This window comes from Oncorhynchus kisutch, linkage group LG27 (genome assembly GCF_002021735.2).
Source record: "Oncorhynchus kisutch isolate 150728-3 linkage group LG27, Okis_V2, whole genome shotgun sequence".
NCBI classification, from domain to species: domain Eukaryota; kingdom Metazoa; phylum Chordata; class Actinopteri; order Salmoniformes; family Salmonidae; genus Oncorhynchus; species Oncorhynchus kisutch.
Window position 1 is genome coordinate 31862260 of NC_034200.2, and position 25456 is coordinate 31887715.

The following is a 25456-nucleotide window of genomic DNA, read 5'->3' on the forward strand; positions in this document are numbered from 1 at the left end:
TTAGTAACATGTTTTATTTTTATGTAAATCTATTCCTGTCAAAGGTTTTGCAGGTAAGCCTATACAGCAGATGCACATTCTTCCAGATGTGTTGTATCTCTCCTCCACCTTCATATTACTGATCTGGAAAAACGTGATAAGTGACATCCAGTTTAAAGTAGGCTCTCTCCCTCCAGTCTCCACATTTTGAAGGAGAGCGCGATAGTTTTTGAAAAGTCTACTGTGTTGAGACCATAGACTGGTTGAGATCCTTGCGCACCGCCATGCGCATTGGAGCAGCCAAGAGAACAGGCAGTGCACACCTTTTAATAGTTTCAGGAGATGTAGCCTACATGCGTTAAAAAGCTTCGAAAAATAGGCCTATATTCGAAGTGATAATAGATGTAATGTTAAACCTTTTTTTTTGCACAATGACCGTTTTTCAATAACATTAGCCTAAAGACGTTTCAGGTAAGTGAACGTTATCAGTTGGTACTACAATTATGTTTGACAGGCTGTGTTGGTGACACGGAATTTGAAATGTAATGTAGTGACTCCATCTGATAAACCGTGGAAAATTAAAGTAGCACATAGGATACAATTCTTTGTTTTTTTGTTTGTGTGAGCAGAAAAGCTGCTAAACGTTTACGGGTTGCGTTGTTTTAGTCTTTCGCTTGTTAATTTATATTATTTCACCGTTATTTATACAGGTAAGTAAATTAAGAACAAATGGTTATTTATTTACAATGACGACCTGTCTAACACATTAATAAACAACACATCAACAAACAACAATTACACTAGATATCTATTACACATCATTTACACAGTACATGAAAAGCAAACACAATCATGTAAAACGAACATCAGCCTGAATCGCTCTAGAGTATGGATGGACAATATATGTAGGCCCACATATCCTTTCCCCCCCCAAAAATAAAATACATAGTTTTTGTTTTGTAGAAATTGCACCTTTGTGTATTCTACTATTCAACTCTCAACCATCTCAACTGTACAATACACAAGGTGCAATTTCAAGTTTATCTCTTGTTATGTCAGCTGACTTATATTTTTAATTTATTCTTTATTTTGTACTTTTTACCACTTTTTCGTGATACCCAATTGGTAGTTACAGTCTTATCCCACCACTGAAATGGTGGCCCCCACATCCATCAGTAGTTGACCATCCCTGTCCTAAAGGCACCAAATCCACCAACTTTAAGGCCTTTTGGAGATCATGCTACACAAGAGGCAAAATAAACTAGACCTTCATATTTATATTTATAGGCCTGCATGTTTGTTGGTTGGGCAAATATTCTTGTGCTTTTACTGTGGTGTGCAGGCCTATTTTTAGAATTGTATGCAAAAACATGTTTTAATTAGTTTTCACCATTACTAATAATAATTTCATACAGGATATGGACTGTGGCCAGTGACTATAGCAGTATCGTGTATTTTGTATGACTGAAGCCTTGAACTTGCTTGCTTTGATGCCTGTCAGCCTTTCATGAGTTCAGCTCTTGAATTATTTACTGTATCCTGCCTATCAGAGACCACAGATGTGTGTTCTAACTTTACTATCCTTTTGAGTTCCAAAAGTTCTCACAAGGATAGTCAAATAAGGAACATTTTGCAAGTGGAGACATTTCACTGTCCCCAAAAGGAAAAATGCTATTTTAGGCATAGGGGTTAGGTATAGGGTTAGGGTTAGAATTAGGGTTAGGATTAGGGGTTTGGGTTTAAGGTTAGGGTTAAGGTTAGGGAAAATAGTAGTTTGAATGGGAATAAATGTTTTGGTCCCCACTTGGATAGTAAAACCAACGTGTCTGTGTGTGTGTGTGTGTATGTCTAGACCTAAACATAGCTCAGGTTAGAGTGGTTGTTACGGCTTTCTAGGTGTGATGAAGGAGAGTCGGACCAAAACGCAGCGTGTAGATTGCGATCCATGTTTAATGAAAACGTAAAACTCGAATCAATACAAATGCACTACAAAACAACAAACTTAACGTAATGAAAACCGAAACAGCCTATACTAGTGTAAACTAACATAGCGACAGGAACAAAGACACTAAGGACAATCACCCACGACAAACTCAAAGAATATGGCTGCCTAAATATGGTTCCCAATCAGAGACAACGATAAGCACCTGCCTCTGATTGAGAACCACTCCAGACAGCCATAGACTTTGCTAGATAACCCCACTAGCTACAATCCCAAATACATACACACCAAAACCCCAAGACAAAACACACCACAATACAAAAACTCCATGCCACACCCTGGCCTGACCCAATACATGAAGAAAAACACAAAATACTTAGACCAGGGCGTGACAGTGGTGACAATCAGATGTAACCGTGAGGGCATAGTCACTATCATCATTACATGGCTTATATTGTACCCTCCCCTTTTATATTCATCACATGCGGACAGGACACATGACACCTGGACTGAAGCAGCTGAGAGGTAGAGAGCACAGTGGAAAACACCACGCATCACTGCACACACTGCTGCTGCTGGCTGTCTAAATTATTGAGGTCCACTGGGTTGAGTTGCAGTGGACTGATGAGTTGTGCTGTTCACTGAGAGAGAGGGAGTGTTGTTGGCAACAAAACTAATGAGAATACCGTCGGTTGGGCAAACACACAGAGAGAAGAGAGACACTCCAGATCTGTCCAATGTGTCAGTTCAATGGGATGTAATGGCACTTGATGTCATTTTGATATCATGATATCATTTAAATAATTTGCGATAAGATGTGATTTGTTATGATAGTACATTAGTATGACATAATAAAATGTATGTCTTGTTTTGCAGGCCTCCCTTCTCTCTGAATCATGTATGAGCCGCGGCACTATGACAACCCACCCATCTATAGTCCTCCCTACACTGCTACCTCCAATGGATTCTACACCCACAGAAGTGTGCACTCCCCAAGGAGCAATTTTGACCCCTACCCTCCTCCCCCTGACTCATTCTATATGGAAGATAGGCCTCAACACTTCTACAAATGGTTCTCTGCTCCTGGGCTTGTCAAAACAATGGAAGGAGCAACAGTCATCTTGTGTTTCCTCATTTTTGCCTGTGTAGCCTCCACGTTGGTCTGGGACATGCACGGAGCAGGAATAGGAATGGGGGGCTATGGAACAGGGTCTATGGGGGTTGGCAGTGGCACTGGTGGCTATTACGGAGGCAGCTATGGCTATTCCAGCTCCTACATGACCCCGTATTCGGCCAAGTCAGCCATGATATCCATGGCAGCCATTAACTTCCTGGTTTCTCTGGGCTTTCTTGTGGGGAGTTTTTCTCGGTCGCCTGCTATGCGTGGTCGGAGGTTTTACCTGGTAGTGTTAGTCTGTGACGTTGTCCTGGCGGTGCTGCAGGGCATCATTGACATTGTGTTTGTGATCGGTGTCAACCCCATGTCGCAGAGCTCTCAGAGCATGCTCTATAACCCCATGCTTATGATGTGCCAGAACATGCAGGGAAGCCCCAGTCTGAGTGGGAGTGTGGGAGCGGGGTTCCCTGGGGGTTTCCCCATGTACAACCAGTATCTTCAACACTACTGTTACATGGACCCTGAAGAGGTGGGTCAAAGCTTTACTTCAATGCCCTTCGTAATTATTGGAACAGTGAAGCATTTTTTCTTCTTATGGCTCTATATTCCAAAAGTTTGGATTTGAAATCAAACAAATGACTACAAGTTTAAAGTGCAGACTGAAGAAAAAATGCTTCACTGTCCCAATAATTACGGAGAGCACTGTACATCTTTACTTTATAAACCTTAACAGTTTACTACTACATAACATGCTATGAAATACTTTTGAACCCTTTTTGTTTTCTCAGTTGGATAGCTGTTGTAATAAATGGCAATCATTGTGGCTAATCATATATAGATACTCTTTCATTCACCTAAAGAAATTAATCATATGTAGTGATGAGGACACATCTAATTTACCCTCCGTTTCAGGCTGTGGCGTTGGTGCTTGGGTTCTTAGTAGTGGTGGCACTGTGTGTAGCTGCATACTACGCCTACAAAACCCGCAGTAAGATCTGGCGCCACGGCAAACCCAACATTATCTGGGACCGACCTCTGCTCAGACCACCTGAACGAAATGATGTACAGGACTGGGTAAGTGGACAATTTGATTTCTTGCGGTACAAAAATGGGCAGAAATTCACTGCAGTTGTGCTATCCTACTCACGTTGGCCAAGAACATCCATAATGTGGTTGGTTACATCACAAACAGTTGACATGTTTGACCAAGTGCGTTACAATGAATTCCTTTGTGTCCCAACCTGTCACCTGGATAACTAGATCAATAGCAAAGCTCTCAAGAAAGTGGTTGGAAGAATAAACATTGCGTTGTGGTATGGTGATATTTAAGCAATAAGGCCCGAGGAGGTGTTGCGTTGTGCCTATGAACAGCCCTTAGCCGTGGTATATTTACCATATACCACAAACCCCTGAGGTGCCTTATTGCTATTATAAACTGGTTACCAACATAATTAGGTCAGTAAAAATAACGGTTTTGTCATACCTGTGGTATACGGTCTGATGTACCACGGCTGTCAACCAATCAGCATTCAGGGCTCAAACCACCCAGTTTATAAAAGCTCTCAACTTAGTGGTTGCAAGAATAAACATGGCATTGTGGTGTGATCAGTAGGTGGCTGTGGTCACAGATTATCCATTATATTGACCAAATACTCAAGTGGCCTCTCTAACAATGAAAACAAATGTCTTTAAAAATGGAAGGCAGTTGGGAGGAGGCAAGGTCAGGTTGGACCATTATAGCCAATGAGAGGGGGTATATGCGTGTAAACACCAGGCACAACACTAAAAATGAAGTGCTTTGTAACACTAAAACTAGTGGCAACTGAGCTGCTACCACCTTAAAGGAGATGAAACGCTAACTTTGCTGGAGTATTGAAACACATGGTTCTGAGTGTATTGAGACAGATTTAAGGTGGACTGAAACATTCATCCTGAGGTGTTCTGAAACATGACGGTGTGATGTAACACCACACAATCAAGAGTTGTGCAACATCTTGCCAGAGATTGGGAGCGCTAACTAGAGCCTTGCACAGGTATGAATTTTACGGCTGAGTCCTACCCATGCCTTCAGACTCAACCCTACCCAGGCCCGATTGCTTCTGCCAAATTTAAGGCCCTGTCCGAAAACCTGAAATCCTTTTTGTCTGTCAACCTATCCCCCCCTGCGCGCAGGCAGCTCGCTCTGCATGTACTCTGCTCATGGCGGCTCTGTGTATACTTAGCAATGGCTCCACTTGGGCTGCTCTGCCAGAGATATTAGAGAAAGGAGGAGATAGGAATCCCATTGGGCAATAAATGGAGGAATGTATAACGCCCAGCAGACCGTGGAACAATTGCGTTCACGTTGTCATAATCCCTTCTCAAAGTTAGGGTATGAGTCGAGAAACATGCCTATTTTCCTTGAAAGTACCTTACTGTCACGATGCCAAAGCAAGACAATATTACACATAGTAAGTTAATTATCTCACATCTTGGAAAATATTTGTAATGTTGTACTTTTTGTTGACGAAATTCATGCTAATGTTGGGTTTTTGAGCTAGCGCCCAATTGACTCTCATTCAAATTAAATTAAATCAAATCAAACGTAATTTATCACATGCGCCCAAATACTGTGAAATGCTTAGCTACGAGCCTTAACCATGTGCCCAAATACTGTGAAATGCTTAGCTACGAGCCTTAACCATGCGCCCAAATACTGTGAAATGCTTAGCTACGAGCCTTAACCAACAATGTATTTCACTCCTTTCCTATCCCAGAATGCTCCTTGCGGCCCATTGACGTAGCATGGGCAACGTAAATAATGGGTGTTAATACAATTACAATGGAGTTTCCCATCTCCTCAAAAGTACTTTTGGCTCTGCTCAATGAAGGAAGAGACATGAGAGTCCAGTTAGCTGTTAGCTACTTTTGATCAGTCTAAACTCTAAACTCAAAGGAACATCTCTCCTGTTTTATATTTAACAAGGTCTAATCACTTCTGACACCATGATCTTAGTTAGATATGACTGTACTGCTCAGCAGAGTACGTGCAAATGGCTCAGCTCCAAAATGTTAGTGATAAATTTAGTGATACCCGAGCCCTGCCGTACCCTAGTTATTGAGGAAAAAACAGGCCCTACCTGGCCCTAACCCGATGTATAACGTTGGGGCGCCCGTTGGGCTTGGATCGGGTAGCAGAGCTCTAGCCCTAACCTGGGAAGGCATGAAAAAACTATTATGGTAATTCGAGTCCTGTGTAGTGCAGAATTAAATCCCTTCTCTTTTGGCGTTGTTTCCTCTCTCTAAAGCTCCTAAACACTATGATGCTGTTTTGAGTCCTGTCTAGTGCAGAATTAGATCCCTTCTCTTTTGGTGTTGTTTACTCTCTCTAAAGCTCCTAAACACTATGATGCTGTTTTGAATCCTGTCTAGTGCAGAATTAGATCCCTTCTCTTTTGGCGTTGTTTCCTCTCTCTAAAGCTCCTAAACACTATGATGGCGTTTTGAATCCTGTCTAGTGCAGAATTAGATCCCTTCTTCTGGAGTTTCCAAGTACTGTAAATGGGAGTCACTCTTATTGTACACTGAGTATACAAAACATTAGAAACACCTGCCATTTCCATGACAGACTGTCCAGGGAATCCAGGTGATAGCTATGACCCCTTAGTGATGTCACCTGTTAATCCTTCAGAGTCTATTGTGACAAACGTCAATGGGTCAATCTCCATCAAAATCTGTCAGTTTAAGATAGAGATATCACTTTTTTTCAAGGGCTGCATTTCTATTCACCACATCTGCCTATGTCGGCCTTCCACATCTGCAGTGGATGGTGGCCAAGCTAAAGTGGTGTTTGTCAGACCATGAGAAATACTGAAAATCTGACTTCTCACGAAAACGTCTGTAGTGTCCGAACGTTTTGGCCTAAAACAGGGATCATCAACTGAAAATTGTCCACAACAAGCACAAACAGATATAACGTTTGACTAAAACAATCATTTCAAATCTTGCTCACATTTATTTTAAATCACGTGTCTCTCTATTATGTGTGAGAATACTTGGGAACAGATTTCTTCAATTAAAATCACTTGGAGCTGATTTCCTGGTGTTTTCACAGTCTTTTATGTCACAAAAAGTTGATTTATTATATTTTTTTGCTCAGAAAGATTGGTGTCTGAATAAGTTGGGGAACCCTGGCCTACAAACTTCTCCACTCTATGGAAAGGGGAGACTCTTACGAAAACAATGGTGCTCTCCGTTGTATCACAGGACTTGTCTGAATGGAACCCAGTGTCACAGGACTCGTCTGAATGTTTCCCATACAAACAAATGGATGTATGGAGGTCGTTTTGTGTCAACAAAAATAAGGGGTTAAATATGTGTCCACAAAAAAGTTAAACATTTCTTGAGCTTTCCTTCTGCACAGCAGAAAATAGTAACTTTTAGTGTATTCTATGTGTAACGGCTGTTGGAAGGAGAGGACCAAGGTGCAGCGTGGTATGTGTCCATATTTATTAAATGAACACGGGAATAACAAAAATAACAAAGAGAACGACCGAAACAGTTCTGGCCTTAGTTCCTTTTTTATGTCTTTGTGTTAGGTTGGTCAGGGCGTGAGTTGGGGTGGGTAGTCTGTGTTCTTTTTTCTATGTTGTTATATTTCTATGTGTTTGGGCAAGTATGGTTCTCAATCAGATGCAGGTGTCGTTCGTTGTCTCTGATTGAGAATCATACTTAGGTAGCCTGTTTTCCCCATTTTGGTTGTGGGTGTTTAATTTCTGTTTAGTGTCTGTTCACCTGGCAGAACTGTTTCGTTTTCTCTTCATTGTTATTTTGTGTAGTGTTCAGTTTTTCAAATTAAAATATGACGAACCCTTACCACGCTGCATTTTGGTCCTCCTCTCCTTCCACCAACGAGAATCGTTACACTATGTTTAAAAAGACTTCTAAAGTTTGTAATTTACACTTTAAAATGTCAGATTTGCCCTAATGAAAAATGTATCAAACTCTACAAAAAAATTGTCTATTATAATCCACAAAATAATTCACATTTGCTGTTGCTGCAGGATTATTTTCCTGCTGTAGCAAACTGGCTCAAATTAAGATCCTACACCTGTAGAGTCCATTCCCCGTGTGTGTATGATTTTCTGCAGGGAGACAGAAATAGCAAAAGAATAACAAGCAATAATGATAGTACATGAATGTAAAATTAGGTTATCAATGCTATAATATTAATAATTTGCAATATGAATACAATTATTAAACATAACATGTAAAAAGCAAATACTTGATTAAGCTATGCAAATATAGCAACAAGATAACAATATGAATGTCAAAAGTGGGATGAAATAACACGTGGTGTAGTAGGCCAAAGCTAGGTCAGGCTAAAATAGCAGTGGCTGTTAAGTGTAGCATATAGCATGTTGGGTATACATCAAACAGTAGATACAACTCATAAAGCTAGTAGGCAAACAAGCCAGCAGTATTATCTCAAAAACTGGCCTTCATTTGCATATAAAACAAGTGCACGAAAGGTGCAAACAATGACGTGTCAATTAATTACATGTAGCATAAAAAAAAAGATAAATGAAACAAAATGGCTGTTTTACTTGGACAATTAGCATCCAAAATGCTACACGAAATAAATGTTCTTATTTGCGCTCACCTGTCGGAGTTTGTGAAGGATCCAAATACAGGGAAGGTGCCTGCAAACTTGCCTATTTTTATACTTGACCATAGAGTTTTGATTGCCCTCCCTCCCTATGCTTCAGACTGGGGGAATTCTGAACACTACAGAAGCACAATGTTTGAAGTTCACATTTTGCCTTTAATCTAAACATTCGTCTTCTGATATGAAGGTATGAATGAAATAAAGGTGGAATTTCACCAAAAAACATTCTCCTTAGGCCCTATTCAGACTTGAGATGAGTTGATTTAACGTGCACTTGGGACTTCAGTAAATGTTTTATTCAGTCCATGTTAAGCCTGAATCAGGCTCCATGTGATCAGTGTAACACAGGTGGTTCAGCACAACCGGTTCCTTCTGATGACTGGCTGAGTTGCCTACGGCAGTGTTTTGACAAGCAGGGGACCTGGGTTCACATCCACTTTCCTCACATGATTACCAGCGATGAAGGCTCACTTTATGCATGTTATGTTACTTTTAGATGTGTGTATTGTTAGATATTACTGCACTATTGGAGCTAGGAACACAAGCATTTCTCTACACCCGCAATAACATCGGCTAAATATGTGATTGCGACCAATAACATTTTATTTGACTTTGTTACTTCCGCTATAACTTACATAGCCCTAAACATTTTGATTGTATAATTATTTATAATCTCACAAAGTTCCCTGGCAACTGTAGCCTATAATCAGTGCCAAAGTCTACCATAGGAAAATTATTCAATTCCCAGTGTCTTCTTTAAATGTTTTATTAAAATATTGACAGAAAATTCTATCAAAATGTATAATCAATCAATATTTATGCAATAAGCCATTTGCAATTTAAAAAAAAATATATTATATGAAAGACAGTCTACCAAAACATTTACATGCACTGAAACACCAACAATTGTTTTCAAAACACAAATATTCATACTGAAGAACCACTTTGGGTGGCTCCGAGTACTTGTTTTGAAATACAGTACATTTAGAAAGTTTTCAGACCCCTTCACTTTTTCCACATATTGGTAGATCACAGCCTTATTATAAAATGTATTAAATGGTTTCGCCCCCCCTCAACAATCTACACACAATAACGCATAATGACGAAGCAAAAGCAGGTTTAGATTTCTTTAGGAAATGTATCGGAATAAAAAATATGAAAAATTTGAAGTATTCAGACTTTACTCAGTACTTTGTTAAAGCACCTTTGGCTGCAATTACAGCCTCGGGTCTTCTTGGGTATGGTGATACAAGCGTGACACACCTGTATTTGGGGAGTTTATCCCATTCTTCTCTGCAGATCCTCTCAAGCCCTGTCAGGTTGGATGGGGAGCGTCGCTGCACAGCTATTTTCAGGTCTCTCCAGAGATGTTCGATCGGGTCCAAGTATGGGCTCTAGCTGGGCCACTCATTCAGAGACTTGTCCCAAAGCCACTCCTGCGTTGTCTTGGCTGTGTGTTTAGGGTCGTTGTCCTGTTGGAAGGTGAACCTTCGCCCCAGTCTGAGGTCCTGAGCGCTCTGGAGCAGGTTTTTATTCGCTCCGTTCATCTTTCCTTTGATCCTGACTAGTCTCCCAGTCCCTGAGACTGAAAAACATCCCCACTGCATGATGCTGCCACCACCATGTTTCACCGTAGGGATGGTAACAGATTTTTTCCAGACGTGACGCTTGGCATTCAGCGGGCTGTCATGTGTCTTTTAATGAGGAGTGGCTTCCGTCTGGCCACACTACCAAAAAAAGCCTGATTAGTGGAGTGCTGCAGATATGGTTGACCTTCTGGAAGGTTCTCCCATCTCCACAGAGGAACTCTGTCAGAGTGACCATCAGGGTCTTGATCACCTCCCTGACCAAGTACCTTCTCCCCATATTGCTCAGTTTGGCAGGGCAGCCAGCTCTAGGAAGAGTCTTGTTGGTTCCAAACCTCTTCCCTTTAAGAATGATGGAGGCCAATGTGTTCTTGGGGACCTTCAATGCTGCAGAAATGTTTTGGTACTCTTCCCCAGATTTGTGCCTTGACACAATCCTGTCTCAGAGCTCTACGGACAATTCCTTCGACCTCATGGCTTGGTTTTTGCTCTGACATGCACTGTCAACTGTGGAACTTTATATAGACAGGTGTGTGCCTTTCCAAATCATGTCCAATCAATTGAATTTATAACAGATTTACCACAGGACTCCGATCAAGTTGTAGAACCAGCTCAAGGATGATCAATAGAAACAGAATGCACCTGCGCTCAATTTCAGTTTTTTTTATTTGTAATAGATTTGCTTTGTCTTTATGGGGTACTGTGTGTAGATTGGTGAGGAAAACAAATAATTTTATCCGTTTTAGAATAAGGCTGTAACGTAACAAAATGTGGAAAAAGTGAATGGGTTTACATTCAAACTGTCACACCCTGATCTGTTCCACCTGTCCCTGTGATTGTCTCCACCCCCTCCAGATGTCGCTTATTTTCCCTGGTGTATTTATCCCTGTGTTTATCCCTGTCTCTCTGTGCCAGTTCGTCTTGTATGTCTTTCAAGTCAACCAGCGAGTTTTTCCATACTCCTGCTTCTATTCTCTTTTGATAGTCCTCCCGGTTTTGACCCTTGCCTGTTTTCTGGACTCCGTACCCGCCTGCCTGACCATTCTGCCTGCCCTGACCTCGAGCCTGCCTACCACTCTCTATCTCCTGGACTCTGAACTGGATTTGACCTTTTACCTGAACTGGTTTTGACCTCTTGCCTACCACCTTTTGGATTAATTAATAAATGTCAAAGACAAACCATGTTTGCATCTAAGTCTCGCCTTGTGCCCTTATACAAACACAAGATCTCACCTTAGGTGCACTACTTTTCATGGTTTTACTGTACAATGATGGTGTTTTGAGTATTTCTATTTTAACAGTGAATGGTTTCCACTAGTTGCCACAAAGGGTTTTTTCTCTTTGTCACTGTGGTAACTAATGATGACCAGGCACAATGCCGATATAAAGTTTTTTTTCTCAAAATTGCTGGGATGTCACGTGTACTACTTATATCAGGTCATTCGTAACAACCTAATCATTAAGACATTTCTATTTGATCAAATAAGCCATTCAATGTTTTGTTGACCAAATTCGACAATCTCTCATTGACCTCCATACAAAAACTCCACCTGCTGGAGAACACTGATTTGGGGCCCAGTTATCCGCTTCGTCACTTCCTCTCTGCTGTAGTTTATTTGAACATTACCACTTCTCACTGGCTGTCAGGTGCTTGTTTATGGCACACTTGGTTTCACTCAGACTAATCATTAACCAGCCAGGTGATAACAGGCATTGTGAGGACCCATAAAAGGTCATGGGGTCCTATTATCACAACTACAGTGCCTTGCGAAAGTATTCGGCCCCCTTGAACTTTGCGACCTTTTGCCACATTTCAGGCTTCAAACATAAATATATAAAACTGTATTTTTTTGTGAAGAATCAACAACAAGTGGGACACAATCATGAAGTGGAACGACATTTATTGGATATTTCAAACTTTTTTAACAAATCAAAAACTGAAAAATTGGGCGTGCAAAATTATTCAGCCCCTTTACTTTCAGTGCAGCAAACTCTCTCCAGAAGTTCAGTGAGGATCTCTGAATGATCCAATGTTGACCTAAATGACTAATGATGATAAATACAATCCACCTGTGTGTAATCAAGTCTCCGTATAAATGCACCTGCACTGTGATAGTCTCAGAGGTCCGTTAAAAGCGCAGAGAGCATCATGAAGAACAAGGAACACACCAGGCAGGTCCGAGATACTGTTGTGAAGAGGTTTAAAGCCGGATTTGGATACAAAAAGATTTCCCAAGCTTTAAACATCCCAAGGAGCACTGTGCAAGTGATAATATTGAAATGGAAGGAGTATCAGACCACTGCAAATCTACCAAGACCTGGCCGTCCCTCTAAACTTTCAGCTCATACAAGGAGAAGACTGATCAGAGATGCAGCCAAGAGGCCCATGATCACTCTGGATGAACTGCAGAGATCTACAGCTGAGGTGGGAGACTCTGTCCATAGGACAACAATCAGTCAACAACAAATCTGGCCTTTATGGAAGAGTGGCAAGAAGAAAGCCATTTCTTAAAGATATCCATAAAAAGTGTCATTTAAAGTTTGCCACAAGCCACCTGGGAGACACACCAAACATGTGGAAGAAGGTGCTCTGGTCAGATGAAACCAAAATTGAACTTTTTGGCAACAATGCAAAACGTTATGTTTGGCGTAAAAGCAACACAGCTCATCACCCTGAACATACCATCCCCACTGTCAAACATGGTGGTGGCAGCATCATGGTTTGGGCCTGCTTTTCTTCAGCAGGGACAGGGAAGATGGTTAAAATTGATGGGAAGATGGATGGAGCCAAATACAGGACCATTCTGGAAGAAAACCTGATGGAGTCTGCAAAAGACCTGAGACTGGGACGGAGATTTGTCTTCCAACAAGACAATGATACAAAACATAAAGCAAAATCTACAATGGAATGGTTCAAAAATAAACATATCCAGGTGTTAGAATGGCCAAGTCAAAGTCCAGACCTGAATCCAATCGAGAATCTGTGGAAAGAACTGAAAACTGCTGTTCACAAATGCTCTCCATCCAACCTCACTGAGCTCGCGCTGTTTTGCAAGGAGGAATGGGAAAACATTTCAGTCTCTCGATGTGCAAAACTGATAGAGACATACCCCAAGCGACTTACAGCTGTAATCGCAGCAAAAGGGGGCGCTACAAAGTATTAACTTAAGGGGGCTGAATAATTTTGCACGCCCAATTTTTCAGTTTGTGATTTGTTAAAAAGTTTTGAAATATCCAATAAATGTCGTTGCACTTCATGATTGTGTCCCACTTGTTGTTGATTCATAAAGATATAAAATACAGTTTTATATCTTTATGTTTGAAGCCTAAAATGTGGCAAAAGGTCGCAAAGTTCAAGGGGGCCGAATACTTTCGCAAGGCACTGTATGTATTTACTCAAAATGGTTTCGGGCCAATCCAGGCCCTGAGTTGTTTAAGCAGGTATATGGCACACATTGGCCATTTGGACATGTTTTTTTAGTTTATCACAAAAACATTGCATTGAAAGAGCAATTAGACAGCTTGTAAAACATAAATCCAAAAAGAAATATGATTTAGCAAATATATTTGCATTCCCTTATTCAGAAATGATATTTCCTAGTGCAAACAATTCACTAAAATATTATAACCTCGTAATAGAGCATACAGTATTGGCTTCCTGTGAGGAGCTGGTTTCATACATGACCTGTCTGGGTCCCTGGAGAGTTCATTACGTTGAGTTATTATAGACAGTGAGAATATCAGTGCGATCAGAGCACTGATAGTGATAGGCTCTTCACTCTGGTACCCACATGTATAGCAGTAATTAATTTACTCCGTAGTAGCCCCACTTCCTCCATTTTCTCTGCTAGAATGTATTACATCTCGTGCTATAGATCTCAAACTGTTAGAAAATGTATTCGCAATCAATTATTCCACAGTGGCCTATATCTTATCCCAAGTATCTGGCAGCTTCTTGTGTAGTGCTAACCCGATGCACCCTCATTGCAATGAGCTGCTTGCCTTGCAGGGAAGCATATATAATGCAAATGTCATGTATAATGTATTAAAGCATTGAGTTGCCTTGGTGTTGCTGCAAACCTCTACAGTGTACGCTTCTTAATCAATCTGTCTGCAAGGCGCAATAGTATCGCTTCATTTCACAGAAATGAGCTTATTATTTTGTTCATTTTAGTTTTAAAAAATGAATTAGCCCCATGTTGAAAGAACATTGTGGTTATATTAAAATAAACCATATTATTATTCTTTTTAAATGACTACTACTTGCTGACTGTGCGGGGATTTCGCTAGACAGTGCCTTTGAGGTTATACACGTATTCCAGCTGGGAACAATGATGACGGCTGCCCATCTGATCCATGTCACAGACTGTTCAGTCTATCTGCTCCTAATGATGTTGTAGGTCATTGCTGGAAGAGCTTGATGTTGGGTTATTCCATCCGAGGACAACTATGGTGTGTATTATGAATACATTTGCAGCCTTTATGAATGCATTAAAGGTTTTCTATCTAAGAGCCTTGACAATGGGCTGTTATGACTGCTCATAACAATTAGAAGGCACCGTCTATAATGCATGATACACTGGTGGTTCAAAAAAGTGTTCCCAGAAAGTCCTGTTGTATTTGTTAGCTAGTCTTTTGGGGGTTCACACAAAACATGAAACATGACACAATACAGATCCTTAATACACAAGAACAGATCAAGGACAGAACTTCATCAATTGAATAAACACTACATGACCAAAAGTATGTGGACACCTGCTCGTCAAAAATCTCATTCCAAAATTATGGGCATTAATATGGAGTTGGTCCCACCTTTGCTGCTATAACAGCCTCCACTCTTCTGGGAGGTCTTTCCCATAGATGTTGGAACATTGCTGCAGGGACTTGCTTCCATTCAGCCACAAGAGCATTAGTGATGTTGAGAGATCTCCCTTCACTGGAACTAAGGGGCATAGCCCGAACCATGAAAAACAGCCCCAGACCACAATTCCTTTTTCACCAAACTTTATAGTTGGTACTATACATTCGGGCAGGTAGCATTCTACTGGCATCTGCCAAACCCAGATTTGTCCGTCGGACTGCCAGATGGTGAAGCGTGAGTCATCACTCTAGAGAACGTGTTTCTACGACGGTGCCACGTTGAATGTCACTGAGTGCTTCAGTAAAGCCATTCTACTGCCAATGTTTGTCTATGGAGATTGCATGGCTGTGTGCTCATTTTTATACACCTGTCAGCAACTGGTGTGGTTGAAATAGCCTAATCAACTGATTTGAAAGGGTGTAAACATACTGCTGTATACAGTGCGTTGCGAAAGTATTCACCCCCTTAGCGTTTTTCCTATTTTGTTGCATTAAAACCTGTAATTTAAATGGATTTTTATTTGGATTTCATGTAATGGACATAACACAAAATAGTCAAAATTGTTGAAATGAAAAAAATTACTTGTTTAAAAAAATTCTAAAAAATTGAAAAGTGGTACGTGCATATGTATTCACCCCCTTTGCTATGAAGCCCCTAAATAAAGTCACATAATTAGTTAAATAAAGTTCACCTGTGTGCAATCTCAGTGTCACATGATCTGTCACATGATCTCAGTATATATACACCTGTTCTGAAAGGCCCCAGAGTCTGCAACACCACTAAGCAAGGGACACCACCAAGCAAGCGGCACTATGAAGACCAAGGAGCTCTCCAAACAGGTCAAGGACAAAGTTGTGGAGAAGTACAGATCAGGGTTGTGTAGTTGAACAGTCTAGGAGCAACAACAGCTCAGCCGTGAACTGGTAGGTCACACAAGCTCACAGAACGGGACCGCCTAGTGCTGAAGTGCGTAAAAATCGTCTGTCCTCAGTTGCAACACTCACTACCGACTTCCAAACTGCCCTGGAAGCAACGTCAGCACAATAATTATTCGTTGGGAGCTTCATAAAATGGGTTTCCATGGCAGAACAGCCGCACACAAGCCTAAGATCACCATACGCGATGCCAAGTGTCGTACATATCAGGGTTGGGTTATAAAAAAATATCCGAAACTTTGAACATCCCACGGAGTACCATTAAATCCATTATTAAAAAATGGAAAGAATATGGCACCACAATAAACCTGCCAAGAGAGGGCCGCCCACCAAAACTCACGGACCAGGCAAGGAGGGCATTGATCAGAGAAACAACAAAGAGACCAAAGATAACCCAGAAGAAGCTGCAAAGCTTCACAGTGGAAATTGGAGTATCTGTCCATAGGCCCACTTTAAGCCGTACACTCCACAAGGCTGGGATTTATGGAAGAGTGGACAGAAAAAAAGCAATTGCTTAAAGAAAAAATGCATGTGGGATGTGGGAGACTCACCAAACATATGGAAGAAGGTACTCTGGTCAGATGAGACTAAAATGTAGCTTTTTGGCCATCAAGGAAAACGCTATGTCTGGCACAAACCCAACACCTCTCACCACCCCGAGAACAACATCCACAGTGAAGCATGGTGGTGGCAGCGTCATGCTGTGGGGATGTTTTTCGTTGGCAGGGACTGGGAAACTGGTCAGAATTGAAGGACTGATGGGTGGCGCTAAATACAGGGAAATACTTGAGGAAAACCTGTTTCAATCTTCCAGCGATTTGAGAGTGGGATGGAGGTTCACCTTCCAGCAGGACAATGACCCTAAGAATACTGCTGAAGCAACATTTGAGTGGTTTAAGAGGAAACATTTAAATGGCCTAGTCAAATCCCAGAACTCAATCCAATTGAGAATCTGTGGTATGACTTTAAGATTGCAGTACACCAGCAGAAACCATCCAACTTGAAGGAGCTGGAGCAGTTTTGCCTTGAAGAACGGGCAAAATCCTAGTGGCTAGATGTGCCAAGCTTATAGAGACATATCCCAATAGACACGCAGCTGTAATTGCTGCAAAAGGTGGATCTACAAAGTATTGACTTTGGGGGGAGGGTGAATAGTTATGCACACTCAAGTCTTAATTTTTTTGTCTTATTTCTTGTTTGTTTCACAATAAAAAATATTTTGCAACTTCAAAGTGGCAGGCATGTTGTGTAAATCAAATGATACAAACCCCCAAAAATCCATTTTAACTAGGTTGTAAGGCAACAAAATAGAACAAATGCCAAGGGGGGTGAATACTTTCGCAAGCCACTGTATATAGTGTAGGTAGTATAAGTGGTCTACAGGGTAAGACCGGTATAATTATGAGAATGTCAAGGACATTCTGGTTAAGATGCTTGAGACTTTCTGGTTCATAGTGTTCGAGGCAGGACACCGCAAAACACCCTCAAAAGCACTATCATACCAATATCCATATGAAATATTTAGGCTAATAGCAATGTTGTTACATTGTTTCAGGTGGACTATGTTGCAGAGGGGCAGAGCACTCAGCGGGCCCCTACTGTGATCTTATCAGAGAAGACCGTCCCTGACCTCAGGACAGAGAACAGTGTTGTCTCAGACGGAGCCGGAACAGTCAGCATCTACAGTGAGGAGACCTACAATGGCAATGTGTGAGTCATAGGGTTTGATATTGTCTAAGAGTTTGGACATACCTACTCATTCAAGGGTTTTTCTTTATTTTTACTATTTTCTACATTGTAGATTAATAGTGAAGACATAACTATAGAATAACACATGGAATCTTGTGGTAACCAAAAAAGTGTTAAACAAATTAAAATATATTTTAGATTTTAGATTCTTCAAAGTAGCCACCCTTTGCCTTGATGGCAGCTTTGCACACTTTGCACACATTCTCTCAACCAGCTTCAGGAGGAATGCTTTTCCAACTGTCTTGAAGGAGTTCCCACATTTTCTGAGCACTTGTTGTCTGCTTTTACCTCACACTGCGGTCCAACTCATCCCAAACTATCTCAATTGGGTTGAGGTCGGGTGATTGTGGAGGCTAGGTAATCTGATGCAGCACTCCATCACTCTCCTTCTTGGTCAAATAGCCCTTACACAGCCTGGAGGTGTGTTTTTGGTCATTGTCCTGTTGAAAAACAAATGCTAGACTCACTAAGCATAAACCAGATGAGATGGTATATTGCTGCAGAATGCTGTGGTAGTCATGCTGGTTAAATATGCCTTGAATTCTAAATAAATCACAGACTGTCACCAGCAAAGCACCATCACACCTCCTCCTCCATGCTTCATGGTGGGAACCACACATGCGGAGATCATCCGTTCACGTACTCTGCGTCTCACAAAGACACGGTGGTTGGAATCAAACATCTCAAATTTGGACTCATCAGACCAAAGGACAGATTTCCACCTGTCTAATGTCCATTGCTCGTGTTTCTTGGCCCAAGCAAGTCTCTTCTTATTATTGGTGTCCTTAAGTAGTGGTTTCTTTGCAGCAATTGGACAGTGAAGGCCTGATTCACGCAATCTCCTCTGAACATTTGATGCTGAGGTGTCGTTTACTGTAACTCTGTGAAGCATTTACTTGGGCTGCAATTTCTGAGGCTGGTAATTGTCATGCCCTGATCTGTTTCACCTGTCTTTGTGCTTGTCTCCACCCCCTCCAGGTGTCACCCATCTTCCCCATTATCCCCTGTGTATTTATACCTGTGTTCTCTGTTTATCTGTTGCCAGTTTGTTTTGTTTGTTGAACCTACCAGTATCTTGTTTCCCTGCTCCCACCTTTTTTCTTGCTCCTGTTTACGAGTTTTCTGGTTGACCGTTGTGCCTGACCTGACCCTGCCTGCTGTCCTGTACCTTTACACCCATCTGCATCTTACACACAGTCTGCATCTGGGTCTTACCTTCAAGCGTGATAGTAATCTAATGAATTTATCCTCTGCAGCAGAGGTAACTCTGGGTCATCCTTTCCTGTGGCGGTCCTCATGAGAGCCAGTTTCATCATAGCGCTTGATGGTTTTTGTGACTTTCAAAGTTCTTGAAATTTTCCAGATTGACTGACCTTCATGTCTTAAAGTAATGATGGATTGTCATTTCTCTTTGCTTATTTGAGCTGTTCTTGCCATAATATGACTTGGTATTTTACCAAATAGGGCTATCTTCTGTATACCACCCCTACCTTGTTACAACACAACTGATTGGCTCAAACGCATTAAGAAACAAATAAACTTTTAACAAGGCACACCTGTTAATTGAAATGCATTCCAGGTGACTACCTCATGAAGCTGGTTGAGAGAATGCCAAGAGTGTGCAAAGCTGTCATCAAGGCAAAGGGTGGCTACTTTGAAGAATCTCAAATATGAAATATATTTTGATTTGTTTAACGCTTTTTTGGTTACTACATGATTCCATATGTGTTATTTCATAGATTTGATGTATTCACTATTAATCCTCAATGTAGAAAATAGTAAAAAATAAATAAAAACCCTTGAATGAGTAGGTGTGTCCAAACTTTTGACTGGTACTGTAAATGTAATAGTCTAAGTAAATAGGCCAGTCTGAGAGGATTGTCTGGAGCCTTGTATTACGGCTTTCTTCCGTTGAAGGAGAGTCGGACCAAAATGCAGCATGGTTAGTTCGATACATGTTTAATGACAAATACAAAAACGGAACGTGAAAACCTATACAGCCTATCTGGTGAATACAAACACACTGAGACATGAACAATCACCCACAAAACACTCAGTGAAACCCAGGCTACCTAAATATGGTTCCCAATCAGAGACAACGAGAATCACCTGACTCTGATTGAGAACCGCCTCAGGCAGCCATAGACTATGCTAGACACCCCTACTCAGCCACAATCCCAATACCTACTAAAACCTACTAAATACCAAAACACAACACAAAATAAACCCATGTCACACCCTGGCCTGACCAAATAAATATATAAACACAAAATACTAAGACCAGGGCGTGACACCTTGACCCATAGTGAGTTCCCATAGTCTCTGCCTGGAGTGAATAGTCACGACCTAGAGTGAATAGTCTCGACCTAGAGTGAATAGTCTCGACCTAGAGTGAATAGTCTCGACCTAGAGTGAATAGTCTCAACCTAGAGTGAATAGTCTTGATGTAGAGTGAATAGTTTTGACCTAGGCTGAATAGTTTTGACCTAGGCTGAATAGTCTCGACCTAGAGTGAATAGTCTTGACCTAGAGTGAATAGTCTTGATGTAGAGTGAATAGTCTTGATGTAGAGTGAATAGTCTCGACCTAGAGTGAATAGTCTCGACCTAGAGTGAATAGTGTTGATGTAGAGTGAATAGTTTTGACCTAGGCTGAATAGTCTCGACCTAGAGTGAATAGTCTCGACCTAGAGTGAATAGTCTTGATGTAGAGTGAATAGTCCCGACCTATAGTGAATAGTCTCGACCTAGAGTGAATAGTCTCGACCTAGAGTGAATAGTTTTGATGTAGAGTGAATAGTCTCGACCTAGAGTTAATAGTCTCGACCTAGAGTGAATAGTCTTGATGTAGAGTGAATAGTCTTGATGTAGAGTGAATAGTCTTGATGTAGAGTGAATAGTCTCGACGTAGAGTGAATAATCTTGATGTAGAGTGAATAGTTTTGACCTAGAGTGAATAGTCTTGATGTAGAGTGAATAGTTTTGACCTAGAGTGAATAGTCTTGATGTAGAGTGAATAGTCTTGATGTAGAGTGAATAGTCTTGATGTAGAGTGAATAGTTTTGACCTAGAGTGAATAGTCTTAATGTAGAGTGAAAAGTCTTAATGTAGAGTGAATAGTCTTGATGTAGAGTGAATAGTCTTGATGTAGAGTGAATAGTTTTGACCTAGAGTGAATAGTTTTGACCTAGAGTGAATAGTTTTGACCTAGAGTGAATAGTCTTGATGTAGAGTGAATAGTCTTGATGTAGAGTGAATAGTCTTGATGTAGAGTGAATAGTCTTGATGTAGAGTGAATAGTCTTGATGTAGAGTGAATAGTCTTGATGTAGAGTGAATAGTCTTGATGTAGAGTGAATAGTCTTGATCTAGAGTGAATAGCCTCGACCTAGAGTGAATAGTCTTGATGTAGAGTGAATAGTCTCGACCTAGAGTGAATAGTCTCGATGTAGAGTGAATAGTCTCGATGTAGAGTGAATAGTCTCGACCTAGAGTGAATAGTCTTGATGTAGAGTGAATAGTCTTGATGTAGAGTGAATAGTCTCGACCTAGAGTGAATAGTCTCGACGTAGAGTGAATAGTTTTGACCTAGAGTGAATAGTCTTGATGTAGAGTGAATAGTTTTGACCTAGGCTGAATAGTCTTAGGGCTGTATTCAATCAGATCTGCTTTAGCCAACATCTGCATAGCGGTTGTTTTGGCGATGTCGGAGGTGGAACTGTGTTAGAGCTGTCAAATCCACAAGCGGCTCCTGGTATTATACCTAAAGTGGGCATTGCCATTGGCTGTACGGAGTGCATTAAGAGAAATCCCATGCAGCCTTGTTTACATGTTTGAGTACTGGAATGTGAGATATAATCTATACCTCAATTAGGCTAACAAAATCCTCATTATTTTCTTTAATTATTTTCAATTTTAGCGTAATTATGTCTATATAGCCTACACTTTCTCGTTCTGATCTTCTAACATGAGGGGGACGGGTGTGGCTTCGTGATCAAGAGCAGCTGCTCACTGATTTGATGACTTCAACGCAGTTCTGCGTTAATTTATTTTAATTTTTAACTTAACCTTTATTTAACTGGGCAAGTCAGTTTAGAACAAATTCTTATTTACAATAACGGCCTACCCTGGCCAAACCCTAACCTGGACGACACTGGGCCAATTGTGTGCCGCTCTATGGGACTCCCAATCACGGCTGGTTGTGATACAGCCTGGAATCGAACCAGGGTCTGTAGTGACGCCTCTAGCACTGAGGTGCAGTGCATTAGACCGCTGTGCCACTCGGGGCATCCGACACCACCATAACAATAAATAGTCACAGTATTGTTATTGGTAACAATAATATTACCAGAACCCTACTACTCACACTACTCACCCCCGGCTGTAAAGCCTGGTTAGACACAGGAAAATGATTTTAAAAAATAGTTCATAACAGTTTGAAAATGAATAAATTATTTTTTATTAAAATTAGATTTTTTTCTGCCTGCTGGTTATCAATTTGCCACCTTCAACTTCTGCTTTGCTGTCAATACAGACAAATTATTTTCCCAGTGTTCATGCAGTATTGACTGAATGGTCCAAAGAATAACACCATAATGTAATCATGTAGTTATAAAGGTTAACTAGCTTTATTGACAGTTTGATATTATCTCCAGTTACTATAACAACACCAATGGGCGTGTGCCTGAGCCCCTGTACCGGCACACCAGGGTCAGCTCCAGCCCCTCTGTGGAGGCAGAGAGCCTGAAGAAGTACCCCATTCACAGGGAAAGGGAACGGGATCCTACCCCCCCTTCCCAGGAGGAGACCCAGTGTGAGACCGGCTACACCACTGGTGGGGATACTGGTAATGAACTGGACCAAGACCAAAGTGACCACATGCATAGGTGGGCTGTATTTGTTGAGAAGATGGATGGATGAATGGATGGAACGAGGGATGGCGTGATAGATTAAACATTAAAACAGACAGTATCCAACCGTTATCTGCTGTGTGTGCTGTGTCAGATATGCTAGTGGGAAAGCATGACAGAAAGCCATTTTGTTCCAAAGCTCTCTACATTCAAGAAAGTGTTCAATAAAATTGCAGCACTGATCTAAATGGAATGACCTGTGTCTCCTTTATTCCTGTGTAATGTGTCTCTTCAGCATGTACCCTGAGATAACATCAGACAGGCAACGGCGACAGTATAAGAAAGAGTTTGACTCCGACCTGGCGAGCTACAAAAGCCTGTGTGCCGAGATGGATGACATCAGTGAACAGATGCACAAGCTGAGCCGAGAGCTGGATACCCTGGAGGAGGGGACTGCGAAGTACCAGGTAAAGGAAACATATGCTGTTACATTTTCTGGCAAAAAACAATATGGCTGTGTTTTCTTTACGTTATAATATTCTCCTGATATTTCGCGTAGAAATGTATAATTTTCAACTACATCGTTATTATCTCATAATTTAAGTTTTGCTAATTCATTGAAACAAGCACCATTACAGCACACACACACACACACACACACACACACACACACACACACACACACACACACACACACACACACACACACACACACACACACAAAAGCTGACTTTAAAGAAATACATTTATAACTACTTTTGAGAACAAAATCAGATGAAGGGGAAGACTCGGCTCTCCCAGTAAAAGGAGTCAAGCATTCGATAATTTCACCTCAAATTTGTACTACTAAGGAGTAGGTGGTATTTGAACCTTTGCTCTTTAGCTGAATGAATCAGTTAAATGATACGCAAATAATAAAAGAGGTTTAGTTGGAAATGCGGTGGCAACTAGCCTCGAGTTGGAAAAGGAATTTGTGTGTTTGCCTCATTGTTGCGCATAAACTGACTTTAATGAATAACCCCCTTTGAGCAGTAATGTTTGAGAGTTATCCTTTATATCTTAGGGAGTAGCTGATGAATAACCCCCTTTGAGCAGTAATGTTTGAGAGTTATCCTTTATATCTTAGGGAGTAGCTGATGAATAACCCCCTTTGAGCAGTAATGTTTTTGAGAGTTATCCTTTATATCTTAGGGAGTAGCTGATGAATAACCCCCTTTGAGCAGTAATGTTTGAGAGTTATCCTTTATATCTTAGGGAGTAGCTGATGAATAACCCCCCTTTGAGCAGTAATGTTTTTGAGAGTTATCCTTTATATCTTAGGGAGTAGCTGATGAATAACCCCCTTTGAGCAGTAATGTTTTTGAGAGTTATCCTTTATATCTTAGGGAGTAGCTGATGAATAACCCCCTTTGAGCAGTAATGTTTTTGAGAGTTATCCTTTATATCTTAGGGAGTAGCTGATGAATAACCCCCTTTGAGCAGTAATGTTTGAGAGTTATCCTTTATATCTTAGGGAGTAGCTGATGAATAACCCCCCTTTGAGCAGTAATGTTTTTGAGAGTTATCCTTTATATCTTAGGGAGTAGCTGATGAATAACCCCCTTTGAGCAGTAATGTTTGAGAGTTATCCTTTATATCTTAGGGAGTAGCTGATGAATAACCCCCCTTTGAGCAGTAATGTTTTTGAGAGTTATCCTTTATATCTTAGGGAGTAGCTGATGAATACAACCTTCTCAAGGGCCTGAAGCGGGTGAGTTATAATCGCTCAAGTTACTGTTCATCAATAATTCCTCCCAAATGTCTGCTTTCTCCATTTCTTTTAGGAACAATTATTTCATTTTGGGAGATATTCACTTAATAATATGTCATTTATAAATATATTATAATTGAATATATTATATAATGTGTATTATGTAATGATATTATTCACTGACTGTATCTTGACCAATTGATATATCATTGTAAATGTCTGATATCTAAGGTCTGTAGTGTGTTATTTCTCCTCTGCAGACAGCAGACTATCAAGCCAAGAAGCAGCGAAGCAAAGACCTGAGACAGAACCTATTCCACATCAAGCACCTAGTGAAGAACTATGACAATGGCCTTTGTTGAAGCAGCCTGGGTCTGCTGTACCATCCACAACTACTCCATACAGCAGACGACATGGTACCAGTCCAGCAGGACTCCACAAAAGACACCAACACATGCTCTTATGGGATATTGTTTGATGGTGAACTTTGACTGATGCCGCTTCAGACAGGTTCAAAAGGCAACAGTTGAATGGTTCTTTCTGGGAAAATGACTTACAATAAGTAGATTAAACATGTATGTGAAGGGAAACCTTTGGCTTGAGGTGAAGGTTTGTTGTAAGGGCATGATTGAGACATTTTCGTGATTCATTCTGTTACATTTTTACTATGGATTCTTATGCTTTGTAAGAGATGCAATATTCCTGTGTCATTTTTGTCTGTTTTGTTGTTTTATAAATGTTGTACTGATCTGTTCTTGCCTCTTTTGTCTGCTTCTGTGTAACATTGCAAAAGTATGTTTTCACCGATTACTAACTACAAAAAAGTGTGCATTCTAATATTCTATATTTAATGAAGAATAACAACTTACATATTTTATAATGAAATATACAATTATTGTAGAATATTATGTCTTGCAATGTGATCATGCAGTACATTAATTCCAGACATTTCTTACAAATGTTTACAATAGTTTTTTTTTTAAGAGAGTCTGATGCAAATTCAACAGGTTTGTTGATCAATTAGTCTTCCCATAGTTTATAC

General features: G+C 40.7%; 1 protein-coding gene across 4 annotated transcripts; it reads left to right on the forward strand.

Annotated features, from left to right (window-relative positions):
- The first annotated feature begins 56 nt into the window (after window positions 1–56).
- zgc:154006 (Occludin_ELL domain-containing protein) lies at window positions 57–25166 on the forward strand. Of its 4 annotated transcripts, none has more exons than XM_020463352.2 (8): window positions 59–450; window positions 2798–3567; window positions 3951–4112; window positions 17623–17777; window positions 22470–22700; window positions 22960–23131; window positions 24373–24414; window positions 24675–25166. In XM_020463352.2, the coding sequence occupies exons 2-8, from the start codon at window positions 2818–2820 to the stop codon at window positions 24774–24776; spliced, it is 1614 nt and encodes a 537-aa protein (XP_020318941.1). In that variant the 5' UTR covers window positions 59–450; window positions 2798–2817; the 3' UTR covers window positions 24777–25166. The 4 variants fall into 4 exon arrangements, with proteins under 4 accessions (XP_020318946.1, XP_020318941.1, XP_031662470.1 ...); XM_020463353.2 differs by lacking the exon at window positions 59–450 and adding an exon at window positions 2270–2446; XM_020463357.2 differs by lacking the exon at window positions 22470–22700 and having other exon boundaries at window positions 57–450.
- The last annotated feature ends 290 nt before the right edge of the window (window positions 25167–25456 follow it).